This window comes from Pseudonaja textilis, chromosome 2 (genome assembly GCF_049901715.1).
Source record: "Pseudonaja textilis isolate UNSWEBS1 chromosome 2, rPseTex1.2, whole genome shotgun sequence".
In the NCBI taxonomy this organism is placed as follows: Eukaryota; Metazoa; Chordata; class Lepidosauria; order Squamata; family Elapidae; genus Pseudonaja; species Pseudonaja textilis.
The window spans coordinates 75436455-75456975 of record NC_141991.1 but is presented as its reverse complement, the minus strand read 5'-3'; the positions used below and the strand labels follow the sequence as shown (position 1 = coordinate 75456975).

The window sequence follows — 20521 nt, the reverse complement described above, 5'->3', positions numbered from 1 at the left end:
ATACAGCTGCCTTCTGTAGATCCTTTCAGTAGTAGAGACAAGAATTTGGGCAGAATCAACTGCCCAATGATTTTTCATGACAGAAGGATTTAGTCTGTTATGCTAAACTAATTATATCCAAAATGCATTATTTAGGTGACTCCATAGCAGATTAAAAATAAGCAATGCATTTTAATGATCTTTAAAAAGGAAAAGTTCAGTTCTCACCTTCTCCCCTTTGGTACCTGGTAAACCAATAAGTCCAGGAGTGCCAGGAGGACCCTAGAGAAAATTAAAATTATCAAGAAGGTTTGGGATATCTCCTCTGCTCTACTGGGCAGGTTTCATAAGACTCTGTTACTCACATGTGGCCCAAGGGGTCCTTTTTCACCTTTATGGCCACTTTCACCTTTTGCACCCTTTGCACCATCTGAGCCCTTAAAGGAAAACAAGTTATTTTGATTAGACTTTCAAATAATCACATGCTATTTAATAACATGCTTTATCTCTGCTTCATAAATCAGTTGGGTTTGCATGGAGTTGCACAGGACCCGCTTTTCTCAAGGGATATATAAGATGGTATATTCTTTAAGAAAAGTTGCCATTCTTCTAACTCTTCATTTTATCTTCAGAGAGCCAGTTTGGTGTCTCAGTTAAGGCGTCAGGCTAAAAACTAGGAGACTTGAGTTCTAGCCTGTGTTTGGCACAAAACCAGCTGTGTGACTTTGGGCCAGTAACTTCCACTCAGTTCTAGAAAGGAGATAATGGCAAACTATCTCTGGAAAAACAAATACTTTCCAAAATAGCTGCAGGGACTTGTCCAGACAGCCTCTGAGAATCAGGCACAATTGAATGAAGGGGTGGGGGTGGGGAAGCACCCTCTTCATTACAGGAAAAGAAACTGCACTTTTTTCAGTTTCCCATTATAACAATGTATCTTGAAAAAAAATAGTATTGAAAATAATTCATTCCAATTAATATTTTGTCATCACTTGAACTAAACACACCTCCCAACAAAAATAATCTCCAGATAGTCAGTAGAGAAATCCCTGTATAAATCAATGTGTTTTTGTTCAACCGACGCCTGAGAGAGAAAGTTGTTTTACAAAGTTTTTGCCAACATTTAATATATTTCAAGACTGTTTACTAGGAAATCAACAAATGTAAGGTGTGCTCCTTAGCACTGCATGTAGAGCTGAAAGTCTTCTTTAGAGAGAAAAAAAATAGAAGAATTTGCAAACACCCTTATTCCTGACCAAACTCCTTTGTAAATATGATGAGATGTATACGCCTATTGCTTGCTTTCAAAACTCTATGTTAAATATACAGTGATTTTGGTGTAAATATACAGTGATTTTGGCATATTTGCATCAGAACAGGTTGAAATTGGATTTTCATGTAATATATTCCTCCTGTTTGAATCATCCTGATTTCGGTGAATGTTTTCATAGACTCCTTGAAAAATGTTTCTGAAAGCGTATTGCAAAAGTTGTTTTATCAAAAAAATAAACTGTTGTTGACTCCACCTTCTAAATCCATAATCAGAATTGATCATCTAAATAAAATATTTTATACTTGTACAGCCTGCCTACTTTCTTCAAATCAATGTTCTATTATAAATTCACTTCTCAATGCCTATGGTTTTCCAACTTCTTACTTGACTTCCCTACTGATTTTGCTTATTGAAAGCTGGCAGCGAGTAACAGAAATTACAATCTCATGATTGAAGCTGCCTGTTGCAGTGTTGCAATGGAGACAAGTATGCAAATACAACTGGTCTGAAGATCTTTGAAATTTCAGTCACCCAGGAATAAATGGGTCCTGGATTTTCTATGCATTCTGTAAGTTAGTTGATTTGAGGTACCTTGATTCAAAAATGGTTGCCCTATGATGCACTGTTTCAACTCACTGAAGGTTGCAAACAGATAAACAGATAAGAGAGTTTTAGCAATATATGGATTAAAACTTTTTATGACACACCTTTTGTCCTTGACTTCCTTGAGGGCCCTGTAAGACAACAATAGAACATTTGAATATAAGATCTTTTTAAAGCTATAGGCTTTTATCTAATATATTAGTAATCCACTTGTGTCCCTTCTCTCATTGAAGGCACTTCAGTGCAGTAGAAGATTATGTGGAATGGGAAGTTGTTTTCTCATTGTTCTTTGGGTCAGCCCACACTTTGATTCCTTTTCAGAAGAGGCTAAAAATTGAACAGTCTTTGTAGACCATCTGGGTTTGAAAGCTGGAAGTGAGTTTTGAGGTCATGTTATAAGATAATCTAAAGCACTTCCCCAGGACAGAATGCAGAGCTTGGTCATAAAAACTGGATTCCTAGATGGCCTGCAGAGTTTAGCTCCATGTACTGCTATTGATACATACATATACAGGGTCTGGAAGTAGCAACTTTAAAGGGTGTTCTTGATGGAAAGAACGGAGTATGACCTATGTGCTGAAATTATAGACTCATAGAAGAGCTGATGAAGGGAAAATATCTCAGCAAGGGATATTCCTTTGGGAATTTTATAAACAAATAAATATTCCTTTGGGAATTTTATAAATGAAGTAATGTCATGTATTACTATAATGGCCATTAATGTGACACAAATTAGTGGAAATGTATGTGGTATTGTCTCAGGTTTAGCTATTAAGGACTCACCTTATGTCCTTGTATCCCTTGAGGACCCTAGAGACAACAAGTATTCATTTGTAAAATATTCTAAAATAATATTGGAGGTTTGAAACATTTGTGCTCAAAATGTCAGCATAACAAAGCCGAATTTCCCCTACCAATTCCAGACATTTCCAAGATAACCTATACTAGCTGGGAACAAAGTAGTTGTACATCAACATTTGTGGGGCCCTATTACTCATTCCTGTTATTACTAATGTTATTATCAATACCCAATATTAAAGACTCAATTCTAAATGTTTATTACCTTGGTATACAGAAATATTTCATCTTGGATTCAAAACTATTCCCCTAATTTTATCTGTGAGATACATGTTAAACTGCTAATAAATATTTAATTATATTTCTAAGCCAATGCATCAGTCTAAGGTTTAGCTTCATAATCACCAAAACAAACAAGCAAACAAAAACATGTTAAAGGTGGGTTTGACTCCCAAATGTTGAGGGTATCATTCAAAATTTGCCCAGCAGTCGAGATACATAAATAGCATTTAATTCAGGAAGATCTTTAAGCATTGCACAAGTAATCCTTGGGTTATGACCCTAATTGGGACTAGAATTTCCATCAGTAAATGAAGTAATAGTTAAGCTCATGATAGAAGTTGCAAGCCCGTTTTGAGTCCTTGCAGGAAGAAGGCTGGGCTGAGGGTCTGTGGGCATGCTCTGTTAGTTCTGGGATTGCTGACAGCCCTTCCTGAAGTCCACAGGCCAGTTCCCTAAGAACACTTCAAAATGAGCTGAGGAAAGCATGCTGTGCCACTATGAAGCCCTCTCATCCCACTACTTCTTTCAGTTCCACCATCACACAAAAACACTTCCTCAACAACTGCCATCTTTGCCCTGGGAGCTGCTGCTGCTTCTTTGGCCCATTGCACTGTCCTCTTCATGGTCTGTGGGCTATTTCTCCTTGAAGCAGAAGATGGGGCAGCTCTGCCCGCTCTTTTGCTCTGTCTCCTCTGCCAGCTATGTCTTCCTGCATCCTCCCTGGCTGGACCAGTTGAACTCTCTTTGGCAGATGAGGCTCTGCTGTCCTTTCGCACTTGCTGTGCATATCCTGAGGATGCATCCTTGTCTAGCCCCTGGAACTTGGATCAGCAGTGAGGGAGGAAAATGGCGAAGGTCAGCGGAAGGTGGCAAAGGTAGCCAAGGCAAGCCAATCAGGGAGGCCCAAAAGTCAGATATGGTGACAGGCATGTGGGGGGGACTTGAAGTAGAAGCAGTTCACGCAGGGCAGGAGAAAGTGACCAGGGGATACTGTAACCAGCTGTAAATGTGAGCTGGTTGCCAAGTGCCCCAAAATTGATCACATGACCGCACTGCACTGGGCAGAATTTTGAGGACCAGTTATAGCTACCATTCATCCAGCAATGTCATAACTTTGAAGGGTTGCTGAATGGATGGATGTAACTCAAGGACTATCTGTAAATGTTGGCAATGATCATCAAAGGTTAATTTTTTTATTTTTATTTCAAAGAGATCTGCTTGGTTGGGGGGGGCGGGGTCATAAAACTGCAGAGTTTTCAATAGCCCAGCCAAGCTACTTGTGCATGAAAAAGGTTCTGGTAACACTTACCATAGGACCTGGTGGACCTCGTAGACCTGGTACACCGGGAGGCCCTGGTTCAGGTATGATCTGCACATGTAAATGACATTACAAATCTGAACTGTAAAACCACACATGAAGAAAGTTAACTCTTCAAAATGAAAAGTGGGATGTCATTATTGGAAAAGCACGGCAATTAATAGATGGGGAAAACATTTTAAAATTATTCCTTTAAAGAGTGAGCCTGGGTTATAGTGTTTTCTGTAAACCCCGTATCTCTGTGATGCTTCAAATTTTTACAGGTTTAAGGTACCCATCTCTTCTCCTTTTTTATAATATCATGCACTGCGTTTCTGGGTACATTTTTCCTGAAATACTCAATGGGTGCAAGATCTACTACTCAGCAATAAAGCCTTCCAGAAAACAGCAGAAATGCATGATCATGGCATACAACAATCTAGACAGGAATTTCATACATGTGAAGTAATACTGCATCACAGTTGGGCAATTTATTTATTTTATTTATATTGCCACCTATTCACCCATGACGACTCAAGATGGCTTACACAATGTAAAATCATATTTAAAACAAAAAACAAAAACAATAAGAACTAACAAAAAGAATCAAATAAATTAGTAAAGTACAATAGAAATAAATTTGGGAAAACAAAACCAAAACAAAACCAAAAACCAACTCCCCCCCCCACAACAACAGCGGGTCACACTAGCCATCTGATGAGTTCCATCCCTCTCTGGGTTCCCCAGGCCCACTGGCAAAACCAAAATTTGTAGTTTTTTTTTACCTTCTTGTGGTTCTCGAAGCTCTTTCTAACCAAGACTGTTTATCACACAATCTCATGCTATTTTTCAGTAAGTAACAGATAGTTACTGCTTCTTACCTTAAAGCCATATTGCAGTTTAAAACATCTACCACCTTATGAAAAAGCCCAGAATATATGGCTCCTTAGCCTAAGGTTAGGTAACTACAGCCATAAAGATTGTCGTTGTACAGTCTAGGGAGAGGTTGTAATCTCCAGTTTTATGTTATGATCTTAAACTTTTCTTGAATGTAAGCAGCCTTGCCATCCAACTTAAATGAATAATTTCCAAATAAATGACTTGATTCCAGATATGAAAACACTCTTAAATGCCCTGAAGACTCAGTGAATCCAATGAGCATTTTAATACTTCTATGTGTATTTTAATTACATTTTAACTGTACATTTTACTTTTTTCCCAAACTACCGTATTTATCACATGCTCAGAACAAGCACACAAATATGTTTATTATAGAAAATTGAATTACTGCTTTTATAACAAGGCTATAATTTTTCACCTTGACATATTTTGGTAGTAACTTGATATTTGATAAGTAGATAGTCAGTTGATAACAACTTACAAGGTTTTGCTCACAGGGTGTCCCAGGTTCTCCTTTAGGTCCATCAATACCCTAAACAGTAATAAGAAATAAAAATAATGATATCTAAGGATAGTTCTAGATAAAAATTCCCCTGTCCAGTCGTGTCTGACTCTAGGAGGCAGTGCTGATCTCTGCTTCTTAGCTGAGAAAGCCAGTATTGTCTGAAGACATTTCTGTGGTCACCAAAGCGTACCTACTTATCTACTCACATTTGCTTGCTTTCAAACTGCTAGGTGGGGAGGAGCTGAAGCAAGTAACAGGAGCTCACCCTGTTGCATGGTGCTCAGGTTTTGAACCTGGGCTGACAGCTTTCCAACTGACAAACTCAGTTTCTTTAACTGCTGAGCCATCTCCCTCTAATTCTAGTTAAAGGAAAACAACTCACTTTGCTTTCTCTGGAAGTGTTATTTGAGCTGATTTCCCAATTAGCCTTCAGCACAAGGGGTTGGTTTTTTTTTTTTTTTTTGAAGATTGCTTTCCTCTTGGCTCTTATATCCATAACCAGATAATCACATAGTTTAGGAAAACCTCTCTAACATATACTGTTATCAGCAGGGAGTCATGTCTCCACAGTGAATGGCAAAGATGGTTTGATGATTAAGGAGTAATCAAATGGTTGATTTTCCAGCCAACTAAAACCAACACTGAGGTGAGCCAAACCCCATAGTTGCATAAAGAAGCTATTTCACTCCTCTTAAGGCATATGGCTCTCTAGGGTAGATGATTTATTATCATTTACAAATACATTGACATATTTATATAAACGTTTACCATAGTTCCTCATTGTAGTGGCTTTTACCAAACCATTTAACATACGAAGAGTGGAAAAGTGACGTAGTCGGTATAAAATATTCTGATGTAATATCTAACAAGGGGTTTCACTGAAAACTGATTTATTAGAAGGAAAATACTATATGTGATTCCAGTACAGTTAATGCTACATCCAAATCCAATACACATGTTTATTTCCATAATGTCAGGTAAAAAAAAGTTAAAAGATATGCGTAAATGGGTGTGGATGAGCCCATTTCTTGTTTATGCAAACTGGGAGGATTGTTGGTGTTGATGTAATGTGTAGGTTGGTTGCTCGACTGCTATATATGATATTTATAATTTTGTTTATTTTTTTAATTCTCTTTTTAATGGTTAGCTACCACATGTACTTATGGTGGGCAGCCACATACATACATCAAACAAATAAAGTAAACAAATCTATACTGTACATGTCTGACATTAATATTTTTAAAATAAATGAATTTGAAACATCTCCTGTACCGAGGAATGTTCCTTTTATGATTATGGCTTCTTTGATTCCAGATTTTACATTGATCACTTTCTATTCCCAAATCTGGCTTTATTTTATATTGAAACAGAAAGGAGAAAGAAAAAATGGACTTTAATTCAAGATCAAAGTGAATTTATAAGAAAATGGATTACTTAAAACATAAAGAGAATGGCGTAAAAGGCAGGATTTTATAGATTCTGGAAGTTTCATCATAATAGTAGAACAGAATTATTGTTGTGTGTTAAGTAGTTCACCTGAAAATCTTCAAACTAAAGCTTCAGTTATAAATGGGCAACCTATATGTTTCAGATGATACACATGGGTTTTAGGATTATCACCCATGTTTTTTACCTAATTATAATTATAAGTTATCTTCCTAATTTTGTGCCACTAACAACAGTGAGAATATGCAGTCTGCAATAGACAGTATTTATGGCCTCATCCTTCCTCCTTTGAGAAGTATAGAATAGGTGATGACCAGGCTGAGTCTGAGGGAGGGGTCAAATGTATCATCAGCTTTGAGTCCCTTTGTACCCACAAGAGATCTAAGTCCAGCCCATCTTAAATTCCATTAACTTTTATCTACTGTTTCTTCTAGAGAACTAAAGTTTGCAATATATGTTTGTATCCATTTGAACTGCCTGGATATTCTGACTTTCCTGGCACTTGTCAGCTAGGAGGAAAGGGAAATAACCTTCCCTCAGTCCAAAAAGCAAAAATTGTTCAGGGGGGAGTCTCACATATTTCCTCTTCCCTCTACAGCCCTGCTAAAAATGTCTGGAGCGGGTGGGAGAAGCTGAGTGAATAGTGTCTGGATATGAGTGTCTGCCTGTGAGTCAGAAAAAGAAACAGAGAGATAAATATGGTTTATATGATTTATATGTTTAAAAGGAACATCTTGAGAAGATGGCTGTCCTAGCAATCTGTGTAACTATGGAGACTGTACTTTTGCTGTAAAAGAAAAACCTGGTAATACTTTCTCAGGGTGGCTTCCTTAGCAAAAGTTCAAAAGCTCTTGATCTATAGAAGTAGATCAGAAAGTTTAAAAAAAGGCTTGTTTTACTATAGATTACTGCAATAAGCAGCCATATAATAGCTATTCTTTGACAAAAAAACAAGTTGTACTCAAGGCAAACCATACCGGTGGACCAGATAAGCCCATTTCTCCTATCTCTCCTTTCTGTCCCATCACTCCAGGGTTTCCTTGCTCTCCTTTCATTCCTTTGGGGCCCTGTAAGTTATAAAACAAAAGTATGATACATTGTTAATTGGCCAAAAATGTATCTCACCACCATGCATTTCCCTCTGAGATCTTCTAAGTCCCTCTCTGAAAAAGACTTGCGGGGATTAGCTGGAGAGATTTTGAAAAGGGAAATATCAAGCAATATAGTATATACATATTTCTGGAAGCTAACCTTTAAAAAGTTCCTGTAAACTGAAATAAATTACCAAGGCAGCCTAATACAAAATATTCCCCAGCTATTCAATGAAGAACGTGTATCCGCTACTGCAATTTTTTCAGAATCCCCTTATATGTATAGATATATTTGGTAGGCCACAGGAATACAACAGTGTGTTCAAATTATATTGCAGAATGCAGATTTGCAGAAAAAATATTTTGTGTCAAATCAATCAATCAATCTCAGGAATTTAAATTGAGAAGGGGGAAAATGAGAGGGGAAAATGAGAATGTAATTACGCTTCTTACATACAAATTTTTGGAACCTCTCCAGATTTACTTTATTAGGAAGTGGAATAAAAAAAAACCTGAATACTAAAATAGAGCCTTAAGAATAAAATACAAGTAAAGCAAAGATTTTGGCTTTTAAACTAAGAATTGCAGCAGCTGCTGTCTAAGGAGCAAAATACTGAATGCTGAAGGAGCAGTGCTCACTCAAAAACCCCGCCACTCTTGTCTAAAAACTTCCCTGAGGAGAAGGTGAGAAAATTCTACCACTTGATTGCTAAGCAAAACGAGAGGGAAAAAAGGCAAAAATCTGCCACTGCAGTTTGGTATCAAAATCACACTATGGGTAATCCTCATTTACCAACCTCAATAGGGCCTGGCATCCTTAAGCAGAATGATTGTTAAGCATGATGTCATGTGACTGCACTGACTTTACAACATCAGTTCTGTCAGTTCCAGCTGCAGTCGTTAACCAAGTCACTGTGCATGATTAAGCCCAACATCAGATGACCATGACTTCCCACTTCTTGCTGGCTTCCCCACTGACTTTGCTTGTTGGACTATGAAGATCTCAAATGGCAATCACATGTACACAGAATGCTTATGGCCCAGTTGCCAACACCCAAATCATAAATATGACTTTAGGGATGCTAGATCAGCTACAACTTTGAGGAACAATTGTGAATCTCCTTTTCAGTGCTGTTGTAACTTCAAACAGTCAATATGTGAGGAATATCCCATACTTTAGTGGCCCAATTGTAGGCTACCACGGGATTTTAGGATTGTTTTAATGAGGATGAGATCACTTTGCGTCCACACATATTTTCCACCCTGAAACCCCAAATCTGACACAGATAGAAACAATTTGGCCCATCCCCCTGTAGGGATGTCACTCAATGGTACAGAATGGTTAAAGTAGTTAAGATAGATGCCTGGACTTCAACTTCCAGACTTCTCCAGCCAGCATACATTCTGAGAGTTGAAGTCCAGGCATCTTAAAGTTTTCATGGTTGAGAAATGCCGTGTTACAGGTTGCCAACTAAGTTTAATGAAAAAAAATAAATAGACACAGACGTACAGGTAAACCAATCATGCCCACTTCTCCAATCTCTCCCTTCTGTCCTGCTAGTCCAGAGCTTCCTTGATCTCCCTTTGACCCTTTCAATCCCTGCAATATAAAGCAAAAGTACATGGGGTTTAGTTCAAAGGATTTGCTTTCAGAACTTCTCAGCGATACATTAAATAGTGCTTACAGAAGAAAGCCCTGTTTACGATCAAATGCTGATGATAAAGAGTAGAACAAAATTTCTTAGAGTGGAAAATATTTCCTCAAGATTCTGTTATCACACACTTCCCTGCACAACATTTATCCTTTTGGATCAAACTTGTAATCTCAGAGCATAACCATGGCTTATAAAGAGCCAGATAGGCAGCTAAACCAGATAGTGTTGTTACCGCATTGTTTGCTTGTTTATTTATTCATTTATTTATTTAAGTTTGTCAAGCATGTATGAGAAAACAAGTATAAGTATGAACATAACATACAAACATATAAGTATAAACAGGTATAAATATATACATAATAAATGAGTATGAATAAATGGGAACAGTAGGAGAGGGACAGTAGGCACGCTCAGGGGTGGGATTCAAATTTTTTAACAACTGGTTCTATGGGCATGGCTAAGTTGGTGGGCGTGGCTTGGTGGTCATGTTATTGGCTGGGTGTGGTCAACTCAATATCATTCACATCAAGGCACACATCTCCTCGCCTGGCCTCTCATGACTGTGGGGATGTTGCAACAGTTGTAAGTGTGAAAAATGGTCATAAGTCACTTATTTCAGTACCATTGTAACTTTGAATGGTCACTCCACACAAGCAAAGTACCAGCAAAGGAGGGGAAAAAAACTCCAGAGTAGTACCAGAGACAGGAAGTCTAGTCCTGCCAAGAATGTAATAAGGGTTAATGGAGAGGCAGTTTCTGTAAGCAACACCAGAATGTTTCCTTCCTGCCTTCCTTACAGGATTAGGCCAGTAATTTCTTCTAACAACCGGTTCTCTGAACTGCTTAGAATGTTAACAACCGGTTCTAGAGAATTGGTGAGAACTGGTAGAATCCCACCCCTGGGCACGCTGGTGTGCTTATGCACATCCCTTTACAAATCTCTTAGGAATGGAGTGAAGTCCACGGTAGACAGCTTAAGGTTAAAGTTTTGGGGGGTTGAGGATGTAACAACAGAGTCAGGTAGTGAGTTCCAGGCGTTGACCACTCTGTTGCTGAAGTCATATTTTCTGCAATCGAGTTTGGAGCTGTTTACTTTGAGTTTGTATCTGTTGTTTGCCCATGTGTTATTGTGGTTGAAGCTGAAGTAGTCATTCACAGGTAGGACGTTGTAGCAGATAATTTTGTGTACTAAGCTTAGGTCAGACCTTAGGTGGCATAGTTCTAAGTTGTCTAGGTCCAAAATTTCAAGCCTGGTGGCATAAGGTAATCTATTGAAAGGTGATTTTATTCTTATTCTTATTATGAACATTATTATGAAGGTTATTGTTATTATGAACATTATTAATCTTATTATTATTATGATCATTATTATTATTATTATTATTAATATTATTAATATTATTATTATGAACATCATGATGATGATGATGATGATGATAGTGATGATGATGAACATTATTATTATGAACATTATTATGAACGTTATTGTTGTGCTGGGCAATAATGATTGAGGAGGGGACATTGATTTTCAGTGGATTACTTACTCTGGGAGAAGATGGGCTGCACTTCTCAGCAAGGTTCCAGAGAAATATTTGCTTTGCTATTTGTTTTTTGCTCTGTAGGGTTCTTGTTTGTCTACTAGAAGCCTATAGTACATAAGCCTCTTTTTCCCATGAGACCAAAGTTTTGAACGATATAGCCTGTTGGTAGAATTTTCAGTATTTGCTTCTTGGATGATATAGCCTGTTAGTGAAACTTCCAGTATTTACTTTTGCAAGATGTCTTCAAAGATATCTTAATGGCATACAGATAGATTCAATTCTGCAATAGTTTAACTCTATGGTAGCTTACGTACCAAACCTCTATAACCAGCTCAGGAAATTTAAGGGCTCTGCATTTTGAAGTGCTATGCAAATCCTTTGCTTCTGCACAATATAAAGTGTCTCTCTTCAAATTACCAAAAAAGCCACATTTTTTTTAACAGCTTATTGCTTTGTAAAGAGCTCCAAGCTGTCCCCAGAAGGGCTTCTTTTGAAAGCTTTACACAATCCTATTAAAAGGATTTATTTATTTATTTATTTATTTATTTATTTAGTCAAGCGATAAGATAACAGGTATAAGTATAACATAGATATGAATACATGAAATGGATACATATAAGAAAAATAAAAGAAACAATAGGACAGGGACAGTAGGCATGTTGGTGTGTTTATTCACACCCCCTACAGACCTCTTAGGAAAGGGGTGAGGTCAATAGTAGGCAGTCTAAGGTTAAAATTTTGAGGGTTTGGGGAAGAAACCACAGAGCCAGGTAGAGTATTCCAGACATTGACCAATCTGTTGCTGAAGTCATATTTCCTGCAATCATGTTTGGTGCAGTTTACCTTGAGTTTGTAACTATTGTGTGCTCTTGTATTGTTATGGCTGAAGCTGAAGTATTCATTGACCAGTAGGTCATTGCAATATATAATTTTATGTACTATACTTAGATTGAACCAAAGGCGACGTAGTTCTTGGTTTTCTAGGTCTAGAATTTCAAGTCTGGTGGCATAAGGTATTCTGCAACGAGTAGAGGAGTGGAGAACTTTTCTTGTGAAATATTTCTGGACTTTCTTAACTGTATTAATATCAGATACATAATAATTTAAGTTAAATTTGCATACCGATAAAGCTTGCCTGAACTTCAGTCAGCTCCAAATATTTGTAGGAATAATAATTACACCTTTCTATTTTAGAATGCTTGTCTTTTGATTCCTAACTTTAACTTCCAGAGTTTCTTTTGTTTTATTTTATTTTTTAATGTAAATTACATCTGGTTGCTGGGCCTCACAAAATGAGAGAGAGGTTTGATGAGTAAAAATATTTCTCTTTCTGTTTATTTCTGTCAGTAGTGTTTGTTCAAAATAAACAGGTCTATGTTTATAAAGTTCATTTCCTCGTAAGCTTTTGAAGATTCCAACTGTTTTAATAACTTTGACAATGACAGTGAATCCCTTAACTACTTAATTCACTGCACTTACAGCCAACTATGTATAGAACTTTACCCATAATAGTAATTTTCTATTTTAAGATAAATTCAGCCAAACACTTTCATAGTGGACATATTAATCCTGAAACATACCCTCTCTCCATCAACTCCAGGTGGGCCAGGCAAGCCAAGCTCCCCCTAAAGTATAAGAAAATGAATAAATTAGGACAAAGGGGATATTCCAAACCGAACCAGTTCAAATTAAGTTCTACAAAAGAACTTTTATTTTCTTGGACTAAGTACAATAGCGATTCTCAAAGCTTGAGAATGAAGCTGGATATTTTAGTTAAAGCACCCAGTTTCTTCAGATTGCAATTCCATGTCCACTTACCTGACTTTATGGCCTTGTATTTCAGAATTAAAACACCCATTTTAATTTAATTTAAATGTCTTCCAGCTCTAGCTTCTAAACAAAGACAATCTTTCAAGGTCCAAGGGAGCAAAAAAACCAAAGATCTTGGTGGGTATAAACTAACGTTTACTAAACTTCAGTTATGTTGTTTTTGCTGTCTTTCAAGTAAGTCTTTAGATCTTCAATAAATAGCTATTAAGAGCCTCTATCAGTAATTGCTGTCAAAATCCAAGTAACCATATAAAGAAACCTAATGTATATTACCATATAAATTAAAATATATAAATGACCCCAAAATTTCTGATGCCTGCTACCTGTATACCTCTACATGTTAATCTTCAAAATCCATCACTGATCTGATCAGTTCTCAAAGGACCTATGAGAATAACCCATAGGAATCAACTGGGCCACTGAATGTCCATTGGGTAGAATAGGGGTTTCCAACCTTGGCAACATTAAGACTGGTGGACTTGAACTTAGAGAATTCCCCAGCCAGCAAGGTTGACACCCCTGGTGTAGACCAACATATTTTGTTTTAAAGGAACTGAAATCCAACCTTTGGTCCTGGAGCGCCTTGAGGCCCTGGTTCCCCTTGAGGTCCTGGTGGCCCCTAAAACAAAGAATAAGATGGATTTTGTTACTGCTGTTAACAGTAATATTTAAGAAATAAAGCGTTTAGAAATAATTTATTTATTTTTATTTATTTGATTTGTCAATCGCTTACAAGATACAGGTATAAGAATAAACATAGTTTTGAATACATGAGATAGATACTTACAGGAAAAATAAAAAGAAACAGTAGGACAGGGACGGTAGGCACGATTGGTGTGCTTATGCACACCCCCTACAGGCCTCTTAGGAAGGGGGTGAGGTCAATAGTAGACAGTCTAAGGCAGGGGTAGGGAAACTTGGCTCTGTTATTCCTTATGGACTTCAACTCCCAGAATTCCTGAATGAGCCATAAAAGGTTCCCCATCCCTGGCCTACTGGTTTTTCAGTTGTGGGGGAAATCAATTTTTGACTTGAATGGGACTGTTTAATATACAAATGGAGGACATATAAAGAATAGGCCAGGGATGGGGAACCTTTTTTTGGCTCACTCAGGAATTCTGGGAGTTGAAGTCCATAAGGGATAAAAGAGCCAAGTTTCCCTACCCCTGGTCTAAGGTTAAAGTTTTTGGGGTTTGGGGAAGAAACCACAGACTCAGGTAGAGTATTCCAAATATTGACCACTCTGTTGCTGAAGTTGTATTTTCTGCAGTCAAGTTTGGTACAGTTAACCTTGAGTTTGTATCTATTGTGTACTCTTGTATTGTTATGATTGAAACTGAAGTGTTCATTTGCAGATAGGACATTGCAATGTATGATTTTATATACTATATTTAGATCAGACTGAAGGTGGCATAGTCCTAGGTTTTCTAGTCAAGATCTTTTTGGAGGGTAGTAGTATTGTCTGTGAAAAGACCTTGACTATGTATCAGAATGGTCAAACAAATGGCAACTTCAAATCTCAACAAATAAATGCTCTGTCCTACATATTGGTAAAAAAAATAATAATCAGAAAATAAAATACAGGCTGAATAGTCAAGAACTTGTTGATGATCCAAACTCTGTCAAGGATCTTGGAGTACTCATCTCTAATGACCTAAGTGCCAGAGCCCACTGTAACTACATAGCCAAAAAGGCATTAAGAGTTGTTAACCTAATCTTGCGTAGCTTTTTCTCTGGTAATATTACACTAATAACTAGAGCATACAAAACATTTGCTAGACCAATACTCGAATACAGCTCATCAGTCTGGAACCCACATTACATATCTGATATTAACACAGTTGAGAAAGTCCAGAAATATTTCACAAGAAGAGTTCTCCACTCCTCTACTCGTTGCAGAATACCTGATGCCACCAGACTCGAAATTCTAGACCTAGAAAACCTAGAATTATGCCGCCTTCGGTCCGATCTAAGTATAGTATGTAAAAACATACATTGCTACGTCCTACCTGTCAATGAATACTTCAGCTTCAACCATAACAATACAAGAGCACACAATAGATACAAACTTGTTAATCGCACCAAACTTGATTGCAGGAAATACGACTTCAGCAACAGAGTGGTCAATGTCTGGAATACTCTACCTGACTCTGTGGTTTCTTCCCCAAACCCCCAAAATACTCTACCTGACTCTGTGGTTTCTTCCCCAAACCCCCAAAATACTCTACCCGACTCTGTGGTTTCTTCCCCAAACCCCCAAAACTTTAACCTTAGACTTTCTACTATTGACCTCACCCCTTTCCTAAGAGGTCTGTAGGGGGCATGCATAAGCTCACCAACGAGCCTACTGTCCCAGTCCTATTGTTTCTTTTATTTTTCTTATATGTATCCATGTATTCATAACTATGTTTTTACTTATACCTATAATCTTGTAAGCAATCGACAAATCAATAAAATAAATAAATAAATAAATAAAAGGATTAGATTAACAACTCTTCATGCCTTTTTGGCTATGTAGTTACAGTGGGCTCTAGCACTTAGAGCATCAGAGATGAGTACTCCAAGATCCTTGACAGAGTTTGGATCCTCAACAAGGTCTTGACTATTCAGCCTGTATTTTATTTTCTGATTTTTTTGCCAATATGTAAGACAGAACATTTATTTGTTGCAATTTGAAGTTGCCATTTGATTGACCATTCTGATACATAGTCAAGGTCTTTTTGGAGGGTAGTGGTATTGTTTGTGGTGTTGAGTAGCTTTACATCATCAGCGAAAAGAACACAGTTGCTCTTAATATGATCACAGAGGTCATTTATGTAGAGTATGAAAGAGTTGTTCCTAAAACACTGCCTTGTGGGACACCACTGTTGACAGGTACAAAATTTGATAGGACGCTCCCAATTTTGACCATTTGTTGTCTGTTTCTCAGGAATGCTTCTATCCAGTTATGCAGGTGTCCAGAGATACTGTAAGATTTTACTTTTAGTAGTAGTTTGTCGTGTACCACTGAATCAAAGGCTTTACAATTTACAGTCTATGTAGATTGCGTCTATTGCTTTGCCCTGATCGAGTTGTGTAGTCCATATGTTTTTGCAGTGTACGAGTTGCAGATTACAGGATAGTTTTTTTCTGAAACCAAATTGTTTATTTGAGAGTAGGTTGTTTGTCTCTAAGTGGAGGATAATTGATTGATTAATAATTGATTCCATGACTTTACAGGTGACACAGCATAAGGAGATTGGTCTGTAATTTTCAACTAGACTGGGGTCTCCCTTTTTGAAGATGGGGATGACCATGGCTTGTGACTATAGTTTTGGCAAGGACATGGTCCTGAAAGATTTTTCAAAGATTATGCTTTGCAGTTCAGCTATGGCAGTGGATAGCTTTTTAAAGAAGCAGGCACATATTTCATCCGGTCCAATAGATAGGGATAGTTTTAGATTGCACAGTGCTTTTTCAACAATGTCTTCTGTAAAATTGATATGTATTAGATCATTGTAGTTGTCTGTGGTTTGACTAGGAAGTGCTGGGCTTGATCCATTGCTGTTTACAATTACTGAGCCAAAGAATGTGTTAAAGAGGTTTGCTTTGATAGTGTCATTATTGCAGTCTTTGCCATTAGGTCCTTTCAGGGGTGGGATGGACCTTGAGTCTTTTAGTTTGTTGTTTACAAAATTGTAGAAAGCACAGGTGGAATTTGTGCATAGAAGGTTTTCCTCTTGTTTAATGTGATAATTAGTGCATTCAGTTTTTATCTGGTGGCATAGATTTTTGTATCGACTTTTGAAGTTGGCAACGTGACCAGATTTGTTTTTTCGCCAAAGTGATCCCTTTTTGGATTGATGCTTCCTTATTGTTATGGGTAATCTGTTTTTCCTGGTTTGGGGAGTTGTTGTTGGTACATATAGTTTGATGGCTCTTTTGATTTCTAGTAAGAATATGTTGTAATGGTCTTCAACAGTATTGCATCCAGTGAATAGAAATTGCCAATCAAGGGAAGAGAGATCGTTGATTATAAGATCATAGTTACCTTTTTTGAAGTTATAATTGGGGAACTAGTTGTTCCAGTCCCAGATTTGTTACAGCATTGTAGAGGGTTGCATGTATGGGTTTCAGTTCTACATTCGTTTAGGGTCCAGTTAATATGAAGTAGATTGAAGTCACCAAGAAAGATAAAAGTGTGTGGGCAGGATGCTTTCCATGTTAGTAGTGTATTTTGCTTGTTTACATGTTCGATGTCATAATCAGGGGCTCTGTAACATAGTAAGAACCGAAATGTGATATTTATGGTCAGTTCATAGATAATGGTCTCAGGAAGAGCAAGCTCTTGGTTAACTTGGATGTTTTTTAGATGTAAGGACTTTTTATAGAAGATAGCAATATCACCTCCTCTATGGTTTTCATGATCAGATTGGTAAACATGATAGTGTCTTACTGAGGTAATGGAGTCAGGGAGAGATGCGTTGAGCCATGTTTCACAGACAAATATGATGTCAAATTTAGCCGTACTTAGTAAGAGGAGAAATTCGGGTATTTTATTTACAAGGCTTCTTGCATTGAGTAGCTTGCATTTAGGGCCAGTTGTAGTTTGAATTGAGGTAGTTGGGTGCGTGCGTGCCTAATCTTGGGTGATGGTGGATTGGTTGAAGTAGGGTTGGATGCTGAGTTGTGGGTTGTGTGACTTTCTTTTGATACAGTCTGCACGGTAATCAATGTACAGGTCCTTCTCTCCATTGTCTAGATGATTTTTGAGTTCTGCGCATAGTATATGGGAGCGGGCACGTTGCTGAAAGGTTAGGTCAGGATGAGATCAGAGATTTTTATGATTGGTGTTGTTTTTGGTGAGTGAATTTATAGTATAAATGAATTTACATTTGCTTAATTCATTTTTGCAAATGACCCTGCAGAAGCAAGGGGCCACAGAGCCGTCTCTGTTTTTAAGCTCTCGGCCAATGTGGGAAATGTCAAGTATTTCATTAGGGGAGATAGCTGATGCTTGATAGTCACTGATGATGATGATCTTATTGAATAATTTCTAGAAACGAAGCATCAGTATTTTAAGCAACAATGATAACACACAGAAATGTCTGTGGAGTAGCCCATCTAATATTTAACTGCAGGGAATTTACTCCAAGGTGCAAGAAAGCTTATAAACAATTTCTGTTCAGTGAGTCCTGCATCACATGTATTGTGAAAGGATAAGAGCTCTCTGTCTTATAACAATAATGACACCTCTCCAAGTTGTCGCTTCATGGAAACCTTGTTTTCCTTCTTTTTCAATCTCTTCAACTAGCAACAGTGGACAGATACAAATATGTAAACTCAACTATTCTGAGATTGTTGCAATGTGGGAAATCTTGGATTGTCAACACCATGCAACCACCTCACAAGATTTTTGTTTTCTTTTGTATGGAACTCTCTTAAGTTAAGGTAAAAGGGAAATCTGTTTGGATCCAGCAGAAAGTAGAAAGACATTGACTCCTTTATGTCAGTCACCTTATTAAAGGATGTCTTTAACTTATGACCATTCATTTAGCAACCATTCAAACTTAGGATGGGGCTGACTTACAGCCAGTCTTCGCACTTACGACCAATGCAGCATTCCAGGGGTATGTGATTGCCATTTGTGACCTTCCCAGCTGGCACCCAACAGACAACCTCATTGGAGCAATCTGGATTTGCTAAACAGCCATGTGGTTTGTTTAAGGACTAGGTAATTTGCTTAATAATTGCAACAAAAGAGGCTCCTAAGATTGGACGTGATTTGCTTAGTGATGCAAGTATTTATTTATTAATTTTTTAAGCCTGCCCATATATCTTCCAGGGGAACTCTGAATGGTGTTCAAATACATTATATGTATAAAATTTTAAAAGAGACAAATGAGGACTACCTGTAGTTCCCAAAGTGAATTGTCTCCTTGTACTAAATATGATTATTTGTTTTTTACACTTTTATACAAAATATCTCTTTTTAGAGAAATTAAATGCTGTCCAAAATAAAATTCCCCCATTTTAATTTATCACATATTGTGGCTGAAGTGTTGGGAACTGAATTTACCAGTTTTAGTAAATTTAGTAGCATGTATGCAACATTTACATAGGAAGCACTGGGTAAAAGCTCTAAATAGGAATCAATTTCATTTTGTTCACTGTGAATATACATTTGGTGGCAAGTTCTTTTAGTTTATTAAGAAATGTGAATTAGCTTTCATCATGAAGAATTCAATATGAAGATCCCCCTCTATTGGATAAATACCCCTTCCATTGATAAAAGGAAAATTTTGGATTTAATCCAAACATTTTATATGCCTTTGGCATATTCCACTAAATATGCAATGCCTGAAGTCTTCCAATGCAAATTAATTCAGGGCACAAATCAAGTATGGGACTAATGTGCATTTTAAAAAGTCTTGTATAAAACCAAATCAATGTACCATGCATGCATGCGTGATCAGGACTGAGGTGGCACTGGAGGCTCTGCTGTCCAATAACTCATACGCACAGAAGAAGTCTACCTATGAATAGTTGCTTGCACAAAGGCTTTCACACAACTGGCATGTAGGTTTTGCCACTACAGCATAAATTAAAAGGGCATTGGGGTCCCATTCCTGATAACAGCTGTGAACGTGTGAAATAGGCTATAGATGGCTAATGATCACATGATAATCTGATTATTCATGTTAAATAGTCTGAGACTAGGTTACCTAAATTATAATGCCTTTTGTCCAGGTGTCCCCAAACTTGGCAACTTTAAGACTTGTGGACTTCTGGGAGTTGAAGTCCACAAGTCTTAAAGTTTCCAAGTTTGGAAACCTCTGCTTTTGTCTATGAGGCCTGATCACGAGAAATTCTTGGATTTTTTTTGGTGAGAAGGATAGTGGAAAACAGACTTTAGTTATTCAAGGGTTTTTTCCCCCCACACAGTAAGGATAACATACAAACATACCCCAACTTATCCCAAAACTTACCCCCAAAACAAAAATACACGTCAGACTGAGTATGTTCTAATAATCAGATTTTCACTATCATCTAATATGTAAATTCGGAATATTTTATCTAATAGCTGTCTCTGGTATGGTGGAGTCTAAAGTTATTTTGGGCCCTTGACTAAAATAAAGTCAAGTTTCCTGATCTAAAATGATAAAAACTAAGCAGTGTTTAATGGTGGTTCAGCTTTCCCCAATCTGATGCCTCCAAGTGTTTAGGACTTGAATTATGTTGGTGGCTGTTAATGGAAATTCACTATATCAAGAGATCAGAACACTATACTGGATTAATGTAACGGCAGGCCCTGGTCAAGCCAAAGCTAAACAGTAATATT

At 37.4% G+C, this 20521-nt stretch overlaps 1 protein-coding gene across 1 annotated transcript in view; it reads right to left on the bottom strand.

Moving 5' to 3' along the window:
* COL23A1 (collagen type XXIII alpha 1 chain) overlaps positions 1–20521 on the bottom strand; it is a 305935-nt gene that overhangs the window by 12231 nt on the left and 273183 nt on the right. Inside the window, exons 19-28 of the mRNA XM_087924342.1 lie at positions 13766–13819; positions 12951–12995; positions 9685–9774; positions 8061–8150; positions 5614–5664; positions 4245–4304; positions 2639–2665; positions 1960–1986; positions 345–416; positions 208–261 (exon numbers count right to left, since the gene is read on the bottom strand). Of these exons, the coding sequence (XP_087780468.1) occupies positions 208–261; positions 345–416; positions 1960–1986; positions 2639–2665; positions 4245–4304; positions 5614–5664; positions 8061–8150; positions 9685–9774; positions 12951–12995; positions 13766–13819 (570 nt within the window). The remainder of the gene's footprint in view (positions 1–207; positions 262–344; positions 417–1959; positions 1987–2638; positions 2666–4244; positions 4305–5613; positions 5665–8060; positions 8151–9684; positions 9775–12950; positions 12996–13765; positions 13820–20521) is intronic.